A 23,211-nucleotide genomic window follows, 5' to 3' on the forward strand; every position below is an offset into this window, starting at 1 on the left:
ACTGAAATAAAAAGGAAGACAATTCCACAGCAAAGGATGGCGATGGTACGGTTTCAAAGCACCTGGTGAATGGGAAGCAGTGGGTGGTCACTGGGGCCTGGTGGTACATAGGCAACACTCTATTGATGCCTCCTCAGATGTTCCTTCGAACTCGAGGTGACCGAAAAGAGGTGATGATGAGAGAGAAAGGAGGGAGGAGAAGAGGATCCAGATTACTAGGGCCTGTCTGTCCTGTGGAAAACTTCCCACTTCTCATTAGATAGGACTTTACCCACAGCATAGTGCAGCACCATGCTGCTCTTATGCCTGTTCCTTTATAAAAGGAAAAAGAAAACTTGTCCACGATGAAGCCATATCCAGTCATCTGGCCATCTCTAATTATAAAGTAAACATAAATAGTGCTTAATGCCACTGGACTCAAGTAATAAGGCCATTTATACAGGTGACATGAGGGTGAAGAAGCAGAGGAGAATGATGGTAGGAAAGTTCCTTTTCCTTGTCTGTTTAAGCCGGCACAAATCACTGTGTGTCAGCTTGTTTTACAATCCTGTGTTTTGGCTGTTTTGGCTTTTAATTAGAAAGTCTTTCCCTTAGCATTTTTCTTAGCAGCAATTTTTAAACTAAACAGAAGGTGTATTCCCCAGTGCCATATGTTAAACCTGACATGTTACTGAAAATGTCTTCTGGAAAAAAAAACAAACAACACAACAAAACCAACCCCCTAACCACTAAGGGTAGGACCACTATCCCATTCCTCTCCCTTTAGCCCACTTGCAAGCCTCAAGAGGACCCCCGTTAGGCAGTGGCACTTCTCTGGGGAATTTGCCATAACTTGCAAAGCCAACAGATGATAGGCTGCTGCTTTCATCTGCTTCTCTGGCAACCTGTTGCGGCTTGGAAACAGTCATCCCCCAGTCATCCACCACTTGGTCTCGTAACAGCCACGTAGAAGCTGGGTCTGTGGGAAGCAAATAGTTAGTAATATTTTGAGAGGTCAGCTTACTGATATGTTTTGACCAACATGTTGGCAGGCTATAAAGTGTAGTCTATTTTAGCACTTAAACAGAAAGGATTAAGAGCTATGGGTATCCTTGACTTTGAAGTACACAAGGAGAATCCAACTATGACCACAGAAATACCTGGCTGAGGCTGAAAGGGTCAGCGGAGCACTGACTGATGTGGGCTGACGTGGTCTTTTTCCCCATAATTCTCCCTGTATAAATTCCAGTTGCTTTTGGGCTTTGCACAGAAGGAGATTTTCTGAGCCCTTTACCACGTGTTTTTTTTTTTTGTGTGAGCGGGGTCCGTATGATAAAGCCTGTCTGTAAACCTTTGATAGGCCCAGATGAACAGAGGATGGATCACTCAGGTTAAAAAGTAGGAAAAGTTAGGCAGCCTTACAAAGCTGTGACGTGCCAATCCCCGTTTGGAGGAACTGTACCCAGCTGCATGATACACAGTAAGGTTGCTCATTTATAGAGCTTTTCTTCCAAGACTGTAAAGCACCAGTGTGAATACCGAGAGGTGTTTGTGTGCCATCTTAACATAACATAAACCACAGCTTTATGGGGGTCCCTCATCAGCTCTTTGCTGGCCACAGTATAAGCTGGTATGGAATTGGAAACCGTGCTGTCTGAAGTTTATCCATGTTTCTTCTGATACTTGTCTAGGGAGGGCCATCTCCATAGCAATTCAGTTAAGGTGAGACATGCTCTTTTATTTTGTATGAGTAACTGAAACCCTATCCTATAAGCTCATAAAATGTGATTGCATACAAGATGTTGATGGCCTAGGGGAAGTTTTGAACAACTGGGAGTCATTATCAGGATTTTGCTGAAAAAATGGTCCATGATCTGATGTATTTTCCAACAGTCTTTGCAGAAAGACCAAAGGAGTTGCAAGCTTCAGAGGCAATACGCATGAAATCCATATCTATTCTTATAACTGTGGACAAATGAAAAAAGAAGAATTTTTCCCAGATGTACACAAATAGTTTCTTGGGAGCCCCATGCCTTTGTAATTTCTCAGCAAAATGGTTATATATAACAATCTGTACCCAGAACTACTTGCAGAGAGTAGCATTTGAGAACAAATGAAATTAAGTTAATACCTCCCGTGACCTGCATCTGGTCAAGCTACATTTTAGAAACCCATCATTACTAATATGAAGAAGAGGTTAATGTACTAAAGTGCCATTTTAGAATGATAGACGAGTCAAGGCACATGAGCAAATTAACACCGTACCTAGCAGCACCTTCTTATCGCAAGTCTCCAGACTGACAAGAATCCCAAGGAGGGGCGGGGGGGAGGGAGCTGCAAACCTCTTGATGCTTTGCTTGAGTAATGGGACCAAAGTTGGAGGTGAATATAAACAGCCTTAACTCCTATCACTCATGCCCTGCTCCAGTATTTTGGCTGTGGTATTTCAACTCGGTTTAAAAGGAATTAGGCTCACAGCTTCTTACTAGCATGCACCTTAAGTGTTTTACATACCTACTCCAATATTGGCCCTTCAATTTATACACCAATATTGTCAAAGCTGAGTTGTGTGACTGAAGATCTCAGCCCGGAGAGTTATGTATTTGTTATTTGTATATCGAGAAGGCCAGAACGATGCTCCTGTGCTGTCACGCGCAGCTGTATGTCCTTCTTTAAAAGCGGCGGAGCTGCTTAGCCCAACTGCCTGGCACTCACCACTTTTCTAAGGCAGCTTCACAAAATCCTAAACCTGTGAAACTTGTAACTATTCGATTGCATTGAATTAAAAATGTGGTTAAAAATTAAAAATATTTATAAATAACACTCAAACTATTCTGCTGTATTCCAGGCTACTTCTACTCTAGAAGCACATCTTTGCCTGAATGTCTCCCTGCGCTGGTGATGGGAACAAATATAACTTAAAAACCATTGCAGAAAGCGACAGAGGGAAACGCTGCCTATTTTGCTAATGCCTGATACTGACAGCCTGCATACAGAATCTTAAAAGCACTCAGGCACTTCTTTTGTGCCCCCTTTTAAAGGGTTTAATGAAACATATAGAAACTGACATTTTAAACCTGTAGCTTTGGATGTTATTTTGCTGCGTCGGTTTCTTTTTTTTTTTTTTCCAAATCACATAGCAATAGTTTTCTACCTTTCTGCCCCAAACTTCAGTCAATAAATAATGAAGGCTATTTTCAGGTAATAAAATGTTTCTGTTCTTTGGCTTGTTATAACAGGTGGGCAGTCAAATAATGCTGCAGTAAATACACAGGAATGCTAGTTATGGAGCAAAATCTTAGTCCTCCTAGGACATAAAAACACAATTAGCAAGTTTATCACCATACTTATAATAAGAATAGTTAAGATTACAAGCCTTTGTTAGACTGTGCTGCAAGATAAAAACAAAGGCTCAATTCCTTCCAGGGAGAGGAGACCTATATCTAATCTTTATATAGGAATATATAAGGAAATACAAGGACTATATAAGGCAACTGGTAAAATCCTTAAACTGGTATTCCTTAAACTGGTTTGAGTGTCAGTGAATGATCAATCATATCCTGTAACTGCATGCAAAGTCAGATAACATTTCTAGAAGATGTAGTAGATTCAGGGACAACAGAGATCAGGCATTCCTTTGGGAAGTAAAATGGCTAATATATCAGATTTCGTGAAACTCTGCAGACTTGATTTTTTCCTTCTTTTTTCTTTACCATGGAAAATAAGGCCCTTATTCCACAAATTGTTATGTATGCATTTAACTTGACGTACAGCATACACTCCTACAGATTCCATGGGACTGACTGCCGTGGATAAACACATCTGTAACTGCTTGCAAGACTGGAGCTAAAGGACCTCAAAAAAAAAAAAAAAAAAGAAAAAAAAAAAGAAAAAAAAAGAAAATGAACAGAGAGAGTTTTTGAAGTATGCAAGCAAAATAAAGGGAAGAGGGTTGCTTTCACACGTTGATCTACATCCTTGCTGTGTATATTAATTCCGTGTTTCTGCAATCACTACGTGCAAAAGTTTGGGGGCAGGTGGAAGAAGTGGGCTCAGATTCGGTTCCAGACCTGGGTTCTCTCCTAGGAATACTCAAGCCACGTGTTAGTGCCTTACCCCAGGCAGCATTTAACCCATCCTTAAATCCCTCCTTAAACCCCTCAAACCGAGAAGCGGGGTTCAGCACGGGCAGGAGGGAGAGCGGGAGCGAGAAGGCTGTCCCGGGGCCGCGCAGTAACGGCACGGTGACTTCTGGAAGTCCCGGCCAACACTTAAGAGTGACTTTTCTCGGCATATTAATCCTATCGATTTAACTTGGAGCATTTACCCTCGTTTCGGCTCCATCCCCACGTTAGTAGGACAGCGCTATTGTCGTCCAAACGCGCAGCCGGCGGCTCTTTATTAAGCCTATACAAATACGACACGGTACCGGCGCTCGGTACCGGCGCGGAGAGCACGCTGCTGTGCGTGTGATCCCGGGAAGTCCTGCGGCGCGGGGGCTCCGCGGCCGGGCAGCCGCCCCATCCCCGGCCCCGGCCCCGGCGCAGCCCAGCCCCGGCCCCCCGCCCGGGGCTCCCCCCGCCGCCGCCGCCGCCTCAGCGAGCTCCCCCGGATCCGCCGCCTGTGACACACCGGAGAAAAGCCTCCCTCGTCCCCGCGTCGCCCCCGCCTCCCGCCCCCTCCCGCTCCCCCGGGGCGCCGCCGTCACCGCCGGCAGCCGCTGAAGCCGAGGGGCGGCGGGGCTTGCCCGCCTCTCCCCCTTCCCATCCCTTCCCTTCCCTCGCCTCTCCCCGGTGCCTATATATAGCCGCCTCTGCCCGAGCCACCCGGGAGAGCGCTCTGTACCTGCAGGAGACGGAAAAAGACAAAATAAGAGAGAAGCCGCGAAGAGCGACTCTCCGGAGCCGGTCACGCCAGGAGGAGGAGGAGGAGGAAGAAGAGGAGGAGGACGGCCCCGGGCCCGGCGCCGCTGTCCGGTGCCGCCGCCCCAGGTGCCAGGCGAGCCCCGCGGGGGCGGCCCGACCCGCGCGGCGGCGCGGGGCGCGGATGGCTGGGGCGCTGCCGGGGCCGGGCGCGGAGCCCGACCCCGGCCCCGGCGGCTCGGAGCGCGGGGGGAGGAGAGCTCCCGGCGGCCGGCGGCGCTAGCGGGGGGGCCGGGGCGGCAGAGCCCTCCCCCTTGGCGCCGGGGTGCGCTCGGCGACATGTGCTGAAGTGCCCCGCAGAAGCCGCACAAGTTGCCTGCGCGGCGCGGCTCTAGCGGCCGGACGGCGGGGAGCGCTCACCGCCGCCGGCTCCCGCCCGACCCCGTCCCGTCCCCCCGCCCGGGGGCCGCTCCCCGGCGGGGCTGCCGGCAGCCAGGGGTGATGCGGATCGCCGGGAAGTGAAAGGCGGCGCGGCGGCACGTCCTCCCCTCCCCGTCCGAGGGACCCCCTGCCTCGGAGCCCCCCATGCCTTCGGGGCCCCCTCGGGGGGCGGCGGCCCCGCGGGAGGCGGGGGCGAGGCTGCCGTGATGGCCCTGGAGGAGAAGCGGGAGAAGCGTCCGGCCGTCACCCCCATGATGATCGAGGAGGAGGCCGCCCTGCGGAACGGCAGCCGGGGGCTGCCGCCGGGCCCCTGGGCCGAGGCGGCGGGGCCGAGACCCCCCACCACGGAGCGCCACATCGCCGTGCACAAGCGCCTGGTGCTGGGCTTCGCCGTCTCCATCCTGGCGCTGCTGGCGGTGACCATGATCGCCGTGCTGCTCAGCGTCCGCTTCGAGGAGTGCGGAACCGCCGCCGCCGCCGACGGCCCGCCGCGGGCCGGCGGCAACGGGAGCCTCCCGGGGGCGGCCCGGCGGCCGCCCGGTGCGGGGCAGCCCCCCAGCCGCCCTGAGGAGGAGGAGGAGGCGGCGGCGGCGCGGGGCGGGGAGGCGGCGGCGGAGGAAAAGGAGGAGGAGGAGGAGGAGGAGGAGGAGTGGCAGCGGCGGCGGGAGCTGCCGCCCTGGGCCCGGCCGCGGCTGCCGCGGCACCTGCGGCCGCTGCACTACAACCTGATGCTGAGCGCCTTCATGGAGAACTTCACCTTCAGCGGGGAGGTGAACGTGCAGCTGGAGGTGCGCAACGCCAGCCGCTACATCGTGCTGCACGCCCACCGCATGCACATCGAGGCGGTCCGGGTGGCCGAGGACAAGCTGGCCGGCGGCGTGCAGGTGGCCCGCTCGTTCCTCTACCCCCAGACCCAGGTCTTCGTCGTCGTCCTCGGCCGCAGCCTGGAGGTGCAGAGAAGTTATAACCTCAAGATCATCTACAACGCCCTCATCGAGAACGAACTGCTGGGCTTCTTCCGCAGCTCCTACGTCCTCCACGGCGAGAGAAGGTAGCGCCGCGGGGGCGGGAGGGGCTTAACTCAACCTCGGCTCAACTCGGGCCCAAGTTGGCGGCCCGGCCCCCGCCACTCGCCGGCAGCCCGCGCCGAACTTCGGGCGGGGCGGCGCTAGGACCCGGCGGGCCGCGGCGCCGCCGGGCGGGTGAGGCTGTGGGCCGGGGAGCGGCGCGCTGAGGGACCCGGGTCCCGCCCAACGGCCGCCCGGCCTGTCGGTGAGCGCGGTCCGGGCCTGGCCTCCAGCCGCCGCCGGTGTCGCCGGGGGTCCCCTCCGCCGCCGGGCCGCTCCTGAGGGCTGGCGCTGGGGAGGCGGAGCTGCGGGGGCTCGGGGCGGCCGCGAGCGCTTGCCGCTCCGCTCCGCCCCGCCGGCCGGTGTCGGGAGGGCGGCCGGGGCCGCGGCCAGGTGAGCGGAGCGCCCCGCCCGGGTGGGGGTGCGGCGGGGAGGAGAGGCCCCTGGAGACGGGAGGCGGTAAGGAGCGAACTTCCAAGGGTGGCAGGAGTAAAGCGCACCGCCCGCCCTGTCCCTGCCCGGGCAGTCCCGGGACGGAGGCCCCGGGTCCGTGCCGTGAACCCTGCTGTGCCCGGCCACCGCGTGCCCTCGTGTGACAGGGCCTGGCCGGGTGACAAACAGCAGCGTGTAGGGGAGCAGAGCTTCTCTGCTGTTTGGTTTTTTTTTTTTTTAATGTTTTTATTTGAAGAAAAAGGCGGTGGGATGTGATTTCACTTAACGTGAATGCATTTCGCCACCTGCTGCAACCGAGTCACAGCAGATGTACGCCCGGTGACAGAGCAAACCGGGTCAGTGCGCGCTGTTTACACGCAGAACAAGGTTTGATCTTGATTTGCATTTACTCTTGTTATTGTAGCCCTTAGTCCCTGTCGAGGCCCTTGTTAGGGTACACAGGGTCGCTGTGAAGGCCACATTCAGACAGTTAGAGGCGCGCTTTTTTTTTTTTTTAAAGTAGTTTTATAACCACAGTCAGACTTTGTAATAGAAAAGAAAGATGGGATGGGCTTCATTGTCCATCACTTTAAAATTAGTCTCTTTTTAAGCTGTCCTTTCTTGAAACATCCATGCAGTGACAGGTTATCTCTTCCTAAGTCTTACTGGGTTTGTACTGCGATGCAAAGAGTGTATAGTTGGCAGAATTGTGTTTAAAAAAAAAAAAAAAGTCGAGGAGAAAAAGAGCACTCACCAACTCAATTAAATCAAAAGCCCTCATATTAAAACATGTTTTTGTTACTGTGATTATTGACAATTTTAAACAGCCCGATATTAGAACTGCAAGCAGGATTGAAATGAAGTTTGTGTGATTTGTCATTGCAATGAAATAAAATGGAAATTTGGAAAAGCAGGGTTGTAGGAAAAGATGCAGATAAAATGCCTTTTATCACTGAGGAGTGAATGACTGGGGTAATAGGCAGTTTGTGCAGACCTGTATGAAAATGGGCAAATCAGAAGACAGAATGCAGCTGACAGCAGGGGGTATAATTCACTTTACAAACCAAAGAAACCATTTAAGCAGTTGTTATTCTTGTGTATTTAGACTTTGTATAGGAATAATTGAACTGTCAAATAGGTGTTGCAGTGACATTTCTCCAGAGTTACTGTATTACACTTCAATACCAATGCCCCAGTTATGATTTAAAAAAAAAACCCAACAAAAAACCAACAATAAAAAAAGGACTATTCACGTCTCGAATCATCAAGCTAGCTTAAGGCATGGAGTGAAAGGCGATGGTAAAATGGGTTTCCCAGTGTTCTCTGTGTAACTTTTCAGTTACAAGTTGCTTTGTTTTTAATACACTTGAGTATAGTCACATTGGGCGAGGTCCTTACCTTGTGTAAGGTAGCGTTGTTATGTTAAAATCAGTGGCATTCTTTCCTTATACCAGCTCATTTGTATCTCTTACAGTAAAATGCTGTTTTTAAAACTAATCAGTGCGCGGTTATAGTTTCAGGTGTTTTAATAGAAGTACTGTTTTTCCTTTTCAACTGTCAGAGGCTTCACGACTCACTGTAGTATGAAGTAAATAATACACACTTTAAACCAGGGAACTTCTTTGTTCAGAGCGTGCTCTTGCAGTGTAGCAATTTGCATTTTGATTAATAACCCATTTTTAATATAATACATATAACCATTTGTAGTCCTTAAACATGGACAGCTTCTATATGATAGATAGGCTTCTCTCATGCTCTGAGAGACCTTGATGTTCCAGCAGGACTTTAGCTTTTTGACATCTTTATATTTGATTAAAAGACAGCGATTTTGTTGGAGTAGCAATTGCTGCAAAAGGGTCTAAACCATCATTTTTCACTTTTGTTGTACCTGAGGAGTGAATAACTCTGGCTTACTATGAGGCTTCACAAACAAAGTAATGCTTTTACTTTAAAATTTTTTTTTCGTAAAGTTAGTTTATCTTCGGTGGTCTTCACAGGCGAAAGTCATAAATCGGCCTGAAATGTTGATAGCAACATAAAAGTATTTATTTTCTTACTGAAAACCTTGCTACTTTAATTGAAATGTGCAATGCAAGTGATATGCTACAAATTTGCTTTGCATTATGTGCCAGAATTTACTGGCAGTAATCAACAGACATTTGATACAGAGCTACTGTAGAGTACCGTAAGAGTATGCACACATAATTTAAATGAACATCAAACTTTGGCATAAATGAAAAGGAACAAAAATTTCTTACATCACGCAGACAAAACAAACAGACATATTCTTCCATCTTATAACAACTAAGATGTCAAAATAGATAGGTTGTTGAGGAAACACGTCTTCCTTTAATAGATAAGGTGGAATTAAAACACCTGCAAATTACTGCCGTGGGTATGCTGAAAAGACATGCTGCAAGGCTGTCATTCCCAGAAGTGCAACTTTTTATGGGGATATTTTGGGGAACTGGAGATGAAAATGTCAGTGCCCAGAGAGATGTGGAGCGAGATGGATGAAATACTTAGCCTGGCCTTCACTTTTGGCATGCTATAAAAGTTTTGCCTCTTTTTTCCTCCTAACACAAAAAGAAATAGATAAACACAGGCAATTTTTTTTTTTTTTTTTTGTTAATGTGTGTAGGGGTTTAGTCTTTGGGAAGCAGTTTTTAACTTTGTTTTGCATTATGGAACAAAAAGCAAATGGATTTTTGATAGTTACGCACAGGTTATAACTATCGCTGTTGGTGGTAGTTGATGTATTTTTAGTGTGAAATATTGAATACCCAGTGTTTGCCCCATTGAGTGTATGTGAATATATCTATCTATCTGTGAGGATACGGAAGATACAGAGTTTACCAGGTTTTATCTGTCTGGTGAAGAGATTGTTTCAATGGCCTTACACATAACAAATATTAAAAGACTACTGATAGGACTCCAGGAAGTCAGGGGGGGCTTCCTTATTTAGAGAGTGTCAGAATATATACAGTATTCCCTAAGCATGCATTTACATGTGTGTCTGAGCTCATTAAAATTGTTCATTGCAGAGGAAAGTTCATCATTCTTGCTGTATTAATAAACAGGCTGGTACAGTTTTCCATGCTCACTGGAGGCTTCTGTTGATGTCTATAGCTGTTTAGAGTGTGCCTAGAATGCAGAATCAGGTCCACTTGAAATACTTTGCATATAAATTAAGTTGCTTTGCTTCATTTAATGGGCTGATTTGGCTTTGCACTAGTGCAGATCCACTGATAATATGGTGTTTGGTTGGATTAACACTGGAATACCTGTCACAAATGTTTTACCTTATATTTAGCAACTTTATGCAGACTTATGATTTTAGTAATCCGTATTTTATAAGAAGACAAGAAAAATGCGATATGATGAAATCCTTCAGTAATTACTAACCAAATAAGGCTTTTTATTTTAGGCAGAAGACCAATGGTAGCTGCTTAAGTGGTGGCAAATTTTTCCAAGTTTTTAAAAAACAGGTGGTAATTTCACCAGAAAACATTTACCTAGTTCTATCAAGCATGGATGTGCTGTAGTAAGATAAGTTTAACATTTCAAGAAGTTTATTTCTTCATTGTTTATTGTAAAATAATGCTCCAAAATATTCATAAAACACAAGAAGTTTTAGAAAAAGTTAGATACTTTTTTTTCCTTATGGGCTACCTATTTTTTTCTCCCTCAGTGTTAGGGAGTATTATATTGCAGAATAATGCTTACAGACTGATTAATAATAGGTGCCACCATTTTCATTATATCAAATCTATCCACTCATCCTCTTCCCTCAGAGGAATAACAGATGATTAGTCAACCTCTCAAATTCTGATAAATGTTTACCTTGTATCTAAAGTTGCATGGTTATTTCCATTGATGGATCCTCGGAAAGTGAGAGGTGAATCAATAGCACTTAAGAAGCCTATATATGTGCCGCTGTTAGTTACGTAGTTGGCTTGTAGTCATTTTGTCATCCTGCATGTCTCTAGAAAATATTCTTATTGAACCCCATAATTCAGCCTTCTAAGTGTAGCTTCTTGTTTCTGCAAAGAGATCGTTGCACGTGGGTTTTCTTCAAATGTGTAAATGTAAGTCTCTACTCGGAAAGGTTTGTATTCTCTATCTGGATTAAAATATCTTTAGTTCCAAAGAACTAAACTGAAGCCTTCCAAGTCTCTACAGTGGCATAATAAAAGTCTTTTCCTCCTTCATGGGTCTTTTCATAATTTGACCCATTAACTGAGAACATCGATTTGTTCTCTATAAAATACACCAGAAAAGAAAAACACATGTAGAAGAATGCTGAACTACTCTCTGCTTGTTTAATCATTTGCTTATATTTGTAATTCTACAAAGCTCACAGAATTTTTGTGTTTTGGACTTGCACAGTCCCAGCAGTGCTGTATAGTGGTGTGTCTCAGACCTACGCGCAACCAGCACAGAAGTGATCAGCAGTGGAAAACAATGACCCTCTTGAGTGCACTATGTGACTGTAAGTTCTCAGGCTCAGAGAAAGGCAAAGTGCCCTGTGGGTGTCTCAGGGCAGAGTGAACTCCCTGAAGGCTGTTAAATCCTGGTTTGAACTGAGGACTGTGCTTGTTTTACATCGTATAACCACTACTGGCTAACTTTTTTTTCACACATTAATGAGCAAAACTGCTAGAACCCGAAGTTTGATACAAGGCAAGGGATTATTATTTAACATCAGTGTGGTGCCTGCAAATTTCTAGGAAATCTGTAGACCATTACCTTATGTCAGTTGCATTGCAGTACAGGTAGTAAGAAAGTGATAAAGGAGTGTTCAAACACTGTATACTTTGTACAGTTTGTTTTCCCCTGCCCCTTGAACTGCAATAGTCAAACAGTGTCTTATTTGGTACATCCACGAATCAAGTACTGTGCACAGTTAGTAATTGCTTTGGTTTTTTTGTTTGCTTCTTTTCTAGGTTTCTTGGTGTTACGCAGTTTTCTCCTACTCATGCCAGAAAAGCCTTTCCTTGTTTTGATGAGCCCATCTACAAGGCCACTTTCAAAATCAGCATCAGGCATCAAGCAACTTACTTATCTTTGTCCAACATGCCGGTTGAAACTTCTGTTTTTGAAGAAGATGGATGGGTTACAGATCACTTTTCACAGACCCCTCTCATGTCCACGTATTACCTAGCTTGGGCAGTGTGCAATTTTACATACCGTGAAACTGTCACCAAGAGCGGAGTAGTTGTAAGTATTTCTGATGTTGTATCAAATATGTTTTGTTATTTTGAAAAGCCTCACTTTTTGTAAGGGATCATAACATCAAGTACTTAAAGTATTTTATTGATTAGCATTCCTAAAATTTGCCAGTTTACTTAATGATAGCATGTATTGTTTGGGACCTTTTCTGAAGGTTTGTCTAACGTTTGACTCGGCCGCTTTGGACACTTTCAAGAGTCGGCTGGACAGGGTGCTGGGCCATCTTGTCTAGACTCTGCTCTTCCTAGAAAGGTTGGACTAAATGATCCCTGAGGTCCCTTCCAACCTGTGATTCTGTGATTTTTTGTTTGTCTGATACTTTTTGTAGCTGGTTAGCTTAGAAGATGTAGTTGTCTGATGACATTTTAAGCTTTTAAATATGCCATTTCACTTCACTTTGATTTTCATGGGAAGTTTTCTCTTGTTTTTCCTGTATCCTTTTCAATACCAGTGTTTGTGGGACTATTTATTAAAAGAAAGCAGTAGAACAGGCAGCATTTCCAGTCTCCTTCCTTCAGTACTGACAAGTCCCTTGGTGTGCTATGTGCTAGCTCAGGAGGCTGATAAAGTAATTTATATCTTAGAGCTCTTGCTTAGGAGCAGGACTTCACAATCTATCAGCTTCCTGTGGAGGTCCAGGTTGATGGAAACATTAACTTTCTGGAGCTGTTGTTTCCAAATATGGCATGATTCCAGGAGTTATGCCATGAAAAAAGAGAGAAAATCCTTTACTTATGTCAGTTTTGTTTTTGTTTACAAATATCAAGCTCAGAGCTGTATAACAAGCCAAAACATACATGAGAAATTCTGTCAGCCTAATAGAGTATTTCACAGTGCTGTCATCTTGATTTTTTTCAGGTGAACATGCAAAGCAACCCTTCCTTCTTAGTTACCGTGAATAACAAAATGGAACTAGTTCTGGAAGCAGAGGGCTAGATGGAAGTTTAAGCTGTGTGCCTGAGCAAAGGGAGTGTTTACCTTATATTTCTGTAAGTGCTCTATGACTTTGTGCTGTAGCCTGGGAGCATGAGGAAGGATTGCAGTCTTCCCTTCCATGGCTGATCAGGTCAGGAAACTTCTCCGTAACCACTTTTAGCTAGCCTAAGCATTGAGCTGCTGTGGAGGGAGCTGATCCCACGTTCTCTGAGCCAAAGGTATTCTTTGCTGTCCTTGTGCTAGCCTTCAGCTCTGTACAGTGTATGATCTGGCTGAAAACTGACCTGAAAAAAGAAATGAAAATGTGGTAAATTTTCAAGGAAATCAGTTCTCTGATCCAGCTTTTTGTGTCACTGCAAGAGTCCTAGTATGGATTCAAGGCTGCGCTGATGGAAGGTGGACCCAGGACAGCTCTCTGCATTGGCATCCCTCATTTAGGCCATACTGAAGTGATTAGGAAATAAGCCTTGGTTTTGTCACTGGAACAGCTGGGTAGGACGCTGGGGGGCCTCCTCTCCGTTACAGCCCTTTCGTACCATGGCCGGCAGACTATGATGCTACCTTCTGGCCCCACAAAAGGGGAGGAGGAAGCATGGCTAGGAAGTGGTTCTCTGGGGTGCTTTAAGCTATGAGTGTCAGGATGTGGGAATTGCTGAGGCCATGCTTGCAGTCCCAATGGTTATCTGTGATGGCTGAAAGCCTTTGGGCTTGTGGGTTTTTTGTGCGTTGGGCTTTGTTAGTTTTCTTTTGCGTTTTTTGGCTGGGTTGTTTCTCTGTCAGTTCAGTGAGCTGAGTTAATTTAGAGAAGGATCTCACAAGTGCCAAGGCAGAGAAATAAGGAGGGAGAAGGGGGTGCCTGGTTCTTAGAGTTGCGACCAACAGATTAATTATCTGTACGAGAGGGATTGCTTTTGGGATGTGGAGTTGGTTGCCTCTGGCTGTTGCAATAGTCATAGAATCATAGAATGGTTTTGGGTTGGAAGGGACCTTAAAGACCATCTAGTTCTACCCTTGCTGTCATGGGCAGGGACACTTTCCACTAGATCAGGTTGCTCAAAGCCCCATCCAGCCTGACCTTGAACACTTCCAGGGAGGGGGCATCCACAACTTCTCTGGGCAACCTGTTCCAGTGCCTCACCACCCTCACAGTAATTAATTTATTCCTTATATCTAACCTAAATCTACCCTCTTTCAGATTAAAACCATTACCCCTCATCCTATCACTACACTCCCTGTTAAAAAGGAGTGTTCATTGGCCTAGTAGAACAGGGTCAGCTATCAAGCCATTTTTACTCCCTATCAAGCAGTACCAAAACAGACTTCTATCCAGGTAGGAGCTGATGATTTTCATTGTAATGTACTCCATCTGCTGAAGGATTTAGTCTTAAGCTAAGAATGGCCTGGTATTTTTCAGCTTTAGAAAACAGTGGTTACTTGAGGTTCTTTAAATCTAATAAGATGGAAGTTTTTGATGTATGCTCTACTAGGTAACACTAGAGAAACAGACGTGTTCAGCTTCCGACATCAGTGTAAGCAAATATATGAAACGTGGGGGATGGGCCTCAGGACCATCAATTTGAAAGATAAAGCCTACTCTCTCTTTCACTCATTTTCTTGTAGTGTTATTCAGAGCTTGTATCCTGCTGACTTTTGCTGCTTGAGTGTGTTTGATATCCTGAAGACAGAGGCATGCTCATGTCTTATAAACAATAATTGATAACTTCCTGCTGTTCTTGTATTTGGCAAAACTGTTATCTAGACTTCAGGTTTAACAGGAATCCAAAGAGAATATTCAACTATTACTTTAAGTAATTTGTGGCTACTAGGGCCTGATAGTTATGCTTGAGCCTGTTGGTTCAGTGCATGTAGGACGTACAGATGTGTACTCCACAGGCTTGACAGTACAATTGTACAGAACTTTGCCAACAATTTTGCAAATCAGTGCAAATTTTGTTTTGGCACATTCTTGAACCTGGTTTTGGTTCACAAAGCATTTGTGCGTGTGTGTGTGAAGGGGCAGGGAAGTGTCCTTTTAGGTTTTGACAGCATGCTAATGATTAAAATGTCACCTCTCTTCCAGCTGACTAGTCTTACTAATCTGCTATGGTCAAGAGTAGATAAACTCCCTGAGGAAGAAAAGAAACAGTGAAATTAAAAGCAGGTTTGTTCCTCAAAAAAGGTTAAGCATTAGCTGTTCAGTCTTCCTCAGAATTAATTTTAACATAAGCGTGAGATTCAAAGACAAATCAAGTTATAAATAGAAACTGACTTCTGGAAAGCTTAGGTAGCCAATCAAAATAATAATTTTGATATAGCCTATATAATTCTTGCAGACATGAAGATGTTCTATATTTCATACACTAAAATTAATTTGGAAAGGGGAATTACAACAAGCAGTGCTTTTCTAAGAGCACAGATCAGTGAATGAAACTCTTTAGTCCATATGGGACTGACCAGAATGCCTTCCAGAGCAGGTAACTTAAAAGCAGAGCTGACTTCATACATGCATTACAGATATATAATATGTTGTTCAGATTAATCTGTGATTACAGCCAATGATTCAAATAACTTGATTCTTGTGAAAAGGACAGTGGTGCAGTCACCTATGCTGCTGCAGACTAGGGAGCAGTATAGTTCTACCAGGGTGCTGCCTGAGGTAGTGCTGTACTGAAGGAGGAGGGATGCCCTTATGAGCAGGCTTAGCTGATCTTTGTGTGGCCCTAGAGCCACTGCAGCTGTGCCTGCTGTAGTTGGTGAAAATCTTGGGACTTCTGTACTGTCATCTTTGTGCAGTACAGTAATCCAGAAAGCTCCATTTACCTTCGCATGCTGTCTTGCTTCTACTCATATGTTGTGTTTCCTAATCATACCTCTTATGTATGCTCTTTGTCAGTAGTTCTTAAAAGTAAAATATTGCGGGCTGGCTTGTAATGTCTGTCACATCATCTCTGTGTCTCTTTCCTTCATTGCTGTCTTTATCTGTCCTTCTAATCCACTAGGCCTTTTCCTACTATTGTTCATTTTTCCCTCTGTCTGGATTTATTTTTACTCTACTTCATGTTTAGCTGTACTTCTATTCTCCAAATCCTCTGTTTCTCATAATTCCTTTGTCAGGTGGACATGGAAACTCTCTATATCCTGCATGCCTTCTCACTGTCTCATAGGTTATTTTAATTCCTTTTTTTTTTCTGCTAATTCTTTCTCTTTTCACTTAGTGGAAGGAGTGAGCGCCCAAAGACAAAAGTAGAGTATATCAGTGGAGATGAAGGCATTGCTGGAAAGAGATGTTTCAGGGAGATTCATCGTCTACCATTCTCTTTTGCTGTGGATGGGGTGTGGAGATTAGGTGTGGAAATAAAATGCTAATTGGCAGCTTTAAAGTGGCTTTTTTCAGGGGGAGTATCTGCTAAAAAGAAAAAAAGGAAAGTGTGTGGAACGGAGTGGAGTTAGGAGGAATTGTGGGCGCAGGGGTTAGAAGAGCGAGTGCAGGCAGTGCCAGAGCAGATGGGAGCAAGCTGCAGTGAAAGGAAGTGGCTATCTGGCTGAGGGGTGGAGAGTGGGAGGAGGAAAGTTGATGGAAGACAGTGCTGAAAGAAGAATTCTGTGTGGTTTCACTTTTGCTACTCCTGCTTCTGTTCCAAAATGGTTGCAGCATATGTTGCAGGACTGGCGGTGTGTGGGCCTGACCACAGCTTGGTCAACTGCACAGGGTAGAACCTCAGCTGGCTCTCTGAATCCATGCACATTACACTTTGAAGAGAGCTGTACAGCCAGGTACATCTTACTTTTAGTTTTATTAAACATTACTGTAGAGTCATCATTGCCAAGTAATTTGTCATGATACAGAGAAAGACCTTGAGGCTAAGAAAGATCTTACGAGAATAGTCATACCACAATAAGGCCAAACTTTATTGCACTGCTGCTGTTTTGCTACGACTTGAAGATATAATTAGAGATCACAAGCTCCTGGTTAGTAAAAATTTTAATTCAATACCTTACAGTACAGTCAGGTCTTATCCTGGCCAATGAGGAGGAGCTGTAATAATCTGGCTAGAGGAGAATAAGTTAACTATTGTTTCCATAGTGCTCTCTGGCTTGCAGAGAGCCTGCATGAATGTTCTGGCACCAAATTCTCTTAGGTTTGTATTTGGGGGGCTCACTCAGTGTGGCTTGGCATCACACAAAAAGATAATGGTCTCAGAAATGGAATATGTGCAGTAATAGTGGCCTGATTCTGCACAAGTGAAAAATCCTTTTTTGCCCAGGAAGGGCTAGTGAACAGAGTTACATAAGCAGGCTTGGGTCAGAATCAGTGTGTGTTCAACAGCTCATGTTAGCTTACGTCCAGCACCATGGGACCATGGTTTTATACTTGTCTTTGAGACAGTCATCTTGACTAGAGGTAGTGTAGCGCTTCTAGGCCTCCCTGAGTTGCTGGAGAGCTGGGCTGGGTATTCCCTCATCTGCACTGCAGTGATCAGTCTGAGGAGACTGAAGAGCTGACTTTCATTAATAGTATTAAAAAAAAAATAATCAGGTTGAACAACTATTCAGAATAACTTTTTCCCCAGTGGGTTCTGTCATTCGTTAGTTACTAGAAAAAAACAATCCCATCACTTGTCTCTAAAATAACTCTGCACTTATTGTGCAGTTCAGCCTGTAGCTTTTAGAAAATTATTCTGTATTTGAAAAATGTATTAATATTTTTATGTAATAGCAGTAATGACCTCAAGACCAGGCATTTTCTGTCAGTTAATGACTACCCGGGTTAAAGGCCTGAGGCTCTGCCTTAGGCCCTCTCTTCAGCTGCTGGTTATTAACTGTTGGCAAAGTCTCTCTATCAGTTATTATTTATTAATCAGTATTGAAGCAATTATACACCAGATAACTCCTTGTGGGTGAGCAAATTGGTTACAGCAGAATGATTTAGCTATCAAAAGTAGAATTAGTCCTCAAATAAAATTAAGTTTTCTTCCTCTGCGACCTGAATTTAGTCCAGCTCCAGAGTTGAGCTCTGCTTTCTAAGCTCACCTATACCTGAAAAGTAACTTTTGTTAGCCCATCGCTTACCACTGGGAGGCCACATGTGTATCTGATAAACAGATAGTAGCTAATGCAGGAAGCACCAGGCATATTTCTGAAGCCTCGTGTAATGCAGACTTGTAATGTTTAATATTTATATGTCCTGGAATGCTGCTCTGATAGTGATATGGTGATACTCACTAATTTTTTTGGTCTTTTATTACAAATATCCCATTCTTGCCTCCCCCAAAATAGCTTTCATCAAACATTTAAAACTAAAATGCATGTTACAAAGAATGTAATGGGAGGTGTGCAGTTATATTGAGCTAGAAAAGCACACACGTGTATTAACATGGATAGGTAGGTGTGTTTGTGCTTTCTTTTGTTTGTATGAAAGTTTCTCTGTAGTAACAACAGAAAGGCTGGTTCTACAAGTACATTTTACCCAGTTTAGTGCTTACTATTGTGAGTTGTTTTAGTTAAGTGGGAAACTGTAATATGCTACATTAGTAATCCAAAGAAATCGTAGCTTTTTCAGAATCACTGCATCAATATTTGTTTACTCATTCTATTTGAGGTTTGCATATTGAAAATGACTTTTAGTTTATTAATTTTTAAATGCTATATCTACAAAATATGCTACAAACAAACAAAAACCGACGTGATCAGCATCCATGCTAAACTGAATATGCCAGGGAATCTGTTAAAAACATGAATTGCAAACTTGCAATCCATTGTTATTGATTTCTGGTTGAATTTGCAAGTTGAATGCACTGGGAAAACACTACATGTATTGTGTTTGCTCCTTTAAAAATGCTCTGTCAGCACTTGTAGTACATGCAGTATTTACATGTATTATTTATTTTATTAACATAAACTCTCAGCTGCACTCTGCAAATAATATTATTGAGTTGAAAGACTTGAGTTTGGGAGCAATGTTTTGTTTTGGTTTTGCTTAGGAAGATCATAGTATCTGGTGGCAGTTGTGTTCTGAACTTTGTATGCAGTAGCAAGAAGACTTTGTTGTAAAGGGTAAATTCTTAGTTCTGGGCTAATTTGTAGGCTTTTGACTTGCTTGCAGTAACAGGGAGCAGAGAGGCAGGCAGCGCCTCTGATTGCTGTTCTGACAAGCGTGAGGCCAGGGTCTTGATTGCAATTCCATACTTTCAAGATCATTGCTTCATCTGGGATCTCTTCTGGCTAATGAAAGGGAAGACAAGTCTGGGACTCTTAGTACTTTCCACTCTTTCCCTCCCGTTTGCTCAGAGGAGAGTAGTGTGAAGTCCCTGCAGTTCCTTCCATTCCCTACATTACAAGCATAGGAAGGAGGGAGACGGAGGAGGAAAGACTCTACTTCCTTTTCTTTTAATGTACTAATGAGCATATGCTTAGTAGTTTGTACTGTGACAATATAACTCATAGTGAAGGCTGAACGCTCGAGCTGTGCTCTGCTTTCTGTACTACATTCTTTCATGTCTCCTTATGCCTCTTACATTCTGCTGTCATATTTGACTTCATTAACTTATTCGTTAAGGTCTCTGTCCTTGGCATCAACATGAATTCTGCTTTCTGACATCCAAGGAAGTAGCAAGAGTCTATTAACATGTTTCCGTAAGAGTCGTGCTCCTGCTATAGAAGTAACAATGAAGTGCCAAATAATCTGTAGGAGGTATCTCACCCCAGGAAAACGTAAAGGTGAACACATTGCTGCACCAGCCTGAACATCTGTCAGTCAAACACTGTTATCCTATATACCTACGGTAGTAACTGCACTCTGTGCATTGAAAATGGATTACTGAGGCAAGTGGCTTAGTTGACATCTAGTTGAGTGACAGATGCAGTGTTCGTGAGGGAGGAGAGTGATGCATACTTTTATTTATTTATAGACCAGTCTGTCTTCCAGGGTTTAGGTAAGTTTTAATCATATTTTTCATACAGAACAAGAAATTTAGCCTATTTGTTCCCAGTTTTTATGACCAGTGGTGGGAAAGTAACCACTCATTTCAGAGATTCATAACTGTTGTCAGTCCAACCCCGCCTTTTCTGACAGTCAAATGTCTGTAGCACTCACCTTTTAGGCTTGCCTTTACCTCTTTTTTTTTTTTGTGTGTGTGTTGGAAAATCTGCACAAATGCCATCTTATTTTGCCTTTGTCACAGTATTTTTTGCTGCCTGGAGTAGGGGAAAGTCTCTATGGTTTGTGAGGTTACCCCCATTTGTACTAGTAAAGGACTTAATCTGTTTGTTTGTTTTTTTTCTATGAAGATGTCTGTAGAATTAACAAGACTCATTCTTCCGGTGGGGTGCCTGCACACTTCACATACGTTTTCTGAAGAATTTTTTATCAGATGCCAGAACGGCACAGCTTCAGAGAATAAATGTGCTTTTCCAGGGTCCAGCCTGGCACAGAGTGGCTTCACATGTTCTTCCCTGCTACTCTCCAAGGGTGTCATTTGCACAGGGCAAACTCTGCAGCTCTGGGAATAGCCAGGGTGTCTCTTGACTGCCTTGCAGATGGTGGTTTCATTCTTGAGTTTATTCCATCGTATCAGCTGCTGTGGCTGCCCAACTTCTCAAGCCCCACATGTGGCCGCATCCCCTGGCACCCCTCTGATGCAGTGGGGTAGGGACAGGTGGCAGAAAACCAGCCATGTTGGCCTGGTTCCACTGAATGGTACCCCTGGGAGATCCTGCACTGCTCCTGTCTGGCAGCTTTCTGGCTGCTGTGTGCTGTTGAGACATAGCAAGAGCAGCCAGAGATGAGAACTGAGCCTGTTATCTTCTTATTTGGAACAGCATCATTTGAAAGCAGATTATGTTTCTCTTTGAAGGGTAAATGACCTAAAGTGTATTAAAAAAAAAAGTTATCCCACAGTGGATTATCCTGAAAACTATTTAGCAATGTGTTTTGTTTCACAGCATGCAGTGGAGCTGTGTGGCAGCGTGGCACAGAACAAGACAACTAATACTTTATTTATTTGAAATGACTACAGTGGGGGAAGGGACAAGAAGCAAAAGGTGGTTATTAGCATTCACTGAGGGCACCTCTGGGTGTACTCACACTTTCTTCCCTCTCACCCTCCCTTTCCCAAGAGCAGTGAATAGTTTGGTCACAGAACCTTGGAACCGCAGTTAAGAGTTTGTATCCTCAGGACCGCAAGCAGTACCTTAGTTAATAAAGATAAAAGAAGGGAATAAAAGGTGGAGGAGGAAAAAGGGAAGTGGATTCCTGTGGATTAATTTCAAAGAAAGAAGTATACCTACTGAATCATTCGCATACCACAAACGCGTTTCTTGTAGTTCTCCAATCCTCTGGCTAATTAAATCACAGTCCACGGTTGAACAGCAGTACACCATGCTTTGTTTTGTGTTACTGAAAAGTGTTCCTGTATGTTTAAAACTTGATAATGTTGTTTTGGAGTAAGTTCATTGTTACCCTTTAAATACCATGGGGGCGGGGAGGCTAATTTATACTTGGTGAGAAAGATTGATAGTTTCTTTGTCTGGCCTGAGTAACTCAGACAGAAGCCCATGTCTGTATGTGGGAATATCACTGAGTGATAGCATGTACTGCTTCATTTGAAGTCATATACATGAATGCATATGCATTCATAAAATAAATACTTACATTTTTGGTTACTGCTGTGTCAGAGAAGACATAAGCTTTTTCCCCCCTGCAGACAAAACAAATAATTCTCCTCATCTTACTGAAGTTCTGCTAACTGGATTCAAGTGATGGAAAGGGGGTGATGCCCAGACTTGGCTTTCTTCTTTTCATTAGCCTTTGTTTTTTATTCCTTAGCATCTCCATATGTTTAAAATGTATTAAATATGCAGTTCTAGAGTAAGAGAACAGAGTGATCACAGGGAGTATGTTACATTTCAGTCCACAGTACTTTTACTATGTCAGCTTGCTGGGATAAGCACAAGCACAGGTAGTAGTAGTATTCTGCCCTTATTTGGAAGCCTCCTATCATCCCATGCTCAAGGTGTAGTCATGCAAATATTTGTCCATCTACTTGCACAGAGAGTATGCATCTGTGATGCATATAAAGCGTATGCTTGCCTTTGTGCTTGAATGTAAAAACTCTTGCTATTCTAGTTCCTATTGAGAAAGGAGTGTATATTATTTGTTCTCTATTCCCTTTGTTTCTTTTGGAGGAGTACGTAGCAGGGTTTTCTTGTGGAACCTGAGACCTTCTTCAGTTTGAGGTTTGGTTAGGATTCTCCTTGAGGCTGTGATTCTTAGTATGCTTTATTGTGATCTGCTGTTTTACCCATACATGCAGAGTGGTGTTCCCTTTTTGTGGTTGGTTTAAAAAAAAAAAAACCCACAATGTTATACTTTACTTTCCTTGGAGCTATTTAATGTTTATTCTTGAGCCAAGCTCACTTGGTCTGAACTGGAAATTTAAGCAGTTAATATGAGCAGTTCTAAAATTAAATTGCAGTTGCCCATTGACCCTGATGATCACTTTAAAAAAGGTTTTAATACGCAGAGGATTTAAGAAATAGGGGAGGCTATTAAGGTACTTAAAAATATTGCATCTGTTGTGGGCAGGGATAGCAATGAGTATATTAAAGTTAGTAAGTCCCGAGATAATCGAAAGGTGACTTTGCTGAGAGTATGATATCTTGGTGTAGAAAAGGAAAGTTTGAAACTTTTCCTGTGTCTCTGTATCACTTGGCTGGTCATTCAGAGTTGCTGTGGGAAGTATTATATAAAATTTTTCTGCTGAGTAAAGTTACATTAACATCTGGCCATAAGAAACATGTGAGGCATAAGGAGGAGATATGGTGCTATCTTGGAGTTAAGAACCTAGTGCAAACCCTTTCAAAACTATGATGTGGAAAGCATGAGGAGGCTTGAGAAAGTGAAAGGTGTTGAAGATAGCCACCTCTCAGAAAACTTGTGACTCCTTGCTGTGAAACAGCTTTTAAATGCCAACTAGCTTGTATGTGAGAGCTGCTTGAGCAGCAGAAAAAGTTCAGCGAAAGTATCATTTAGGTATGGAAATGAGGATTTGTAATTTGCATGGTTACAATAGGGCATATAATAACATTTGTCTTTACTACAAAATACTTTGATGAGTCACACATGACTAGGAATGATTATACTACCATGAAGTATTGTGAGGATGAAAAGGATCAGTGAATCATAGTGCAGCTGGTAGTGTAGAGTTGCCTGGTTTCATAGTTCTGTTATTCCGGGGTTGATGGGTAAGCAGAAATATCCTGAG

The 23,211-nt window shown here is 44.1% G+C and overlaps 1 protein-coding gene across 1 annotated transcript in view; it reads left to right on the forward strand.

The window, feature by feature from the left end:
- The first annotated feature begins 4,975 nt into the window (after nucleotides 1-4,975).
- The window catches only part of TRHDE (thyrotropin releasing hormone degrading enzyme), a 221,964-nt gene continuing 203,728 nt past the window's right edge, over nucleotides 4,976-23,211 (forward strand). Inside the window, exons 1-2 of the mRNA XM_064449710.1 lie at nucleotides 4,976-6,333; nucleotides 11,728-12,001. Coding sequence (XP_064305780.1) covers nucleotides 5,489-6,333; nucleotides 11,728-12,001 — 1,119 coding nt within the window. The 5' untranslated portion in view covers nucleotides 4,976-5,488. The remainder of the gene's footprint in view (nucleotides 6,334-11,727; nucleotides 12,002-23,211) is intronic.

The sequence above is a fragment of the Phalacrocorax carbo genome, chromosome 1 (genome assembly GCF_963921805.1).
Source record: "Phalacrocorax carbo chromosome 1, bPhaCar2.1, whole genome shotgun sequence".
Lineage (NCBI taxonomy): Eukaryota > Metazoa > Chordata > Aves > Suliformes > Phalacrocoracidae > Phalacrocorax > Phalacrocorax carbo.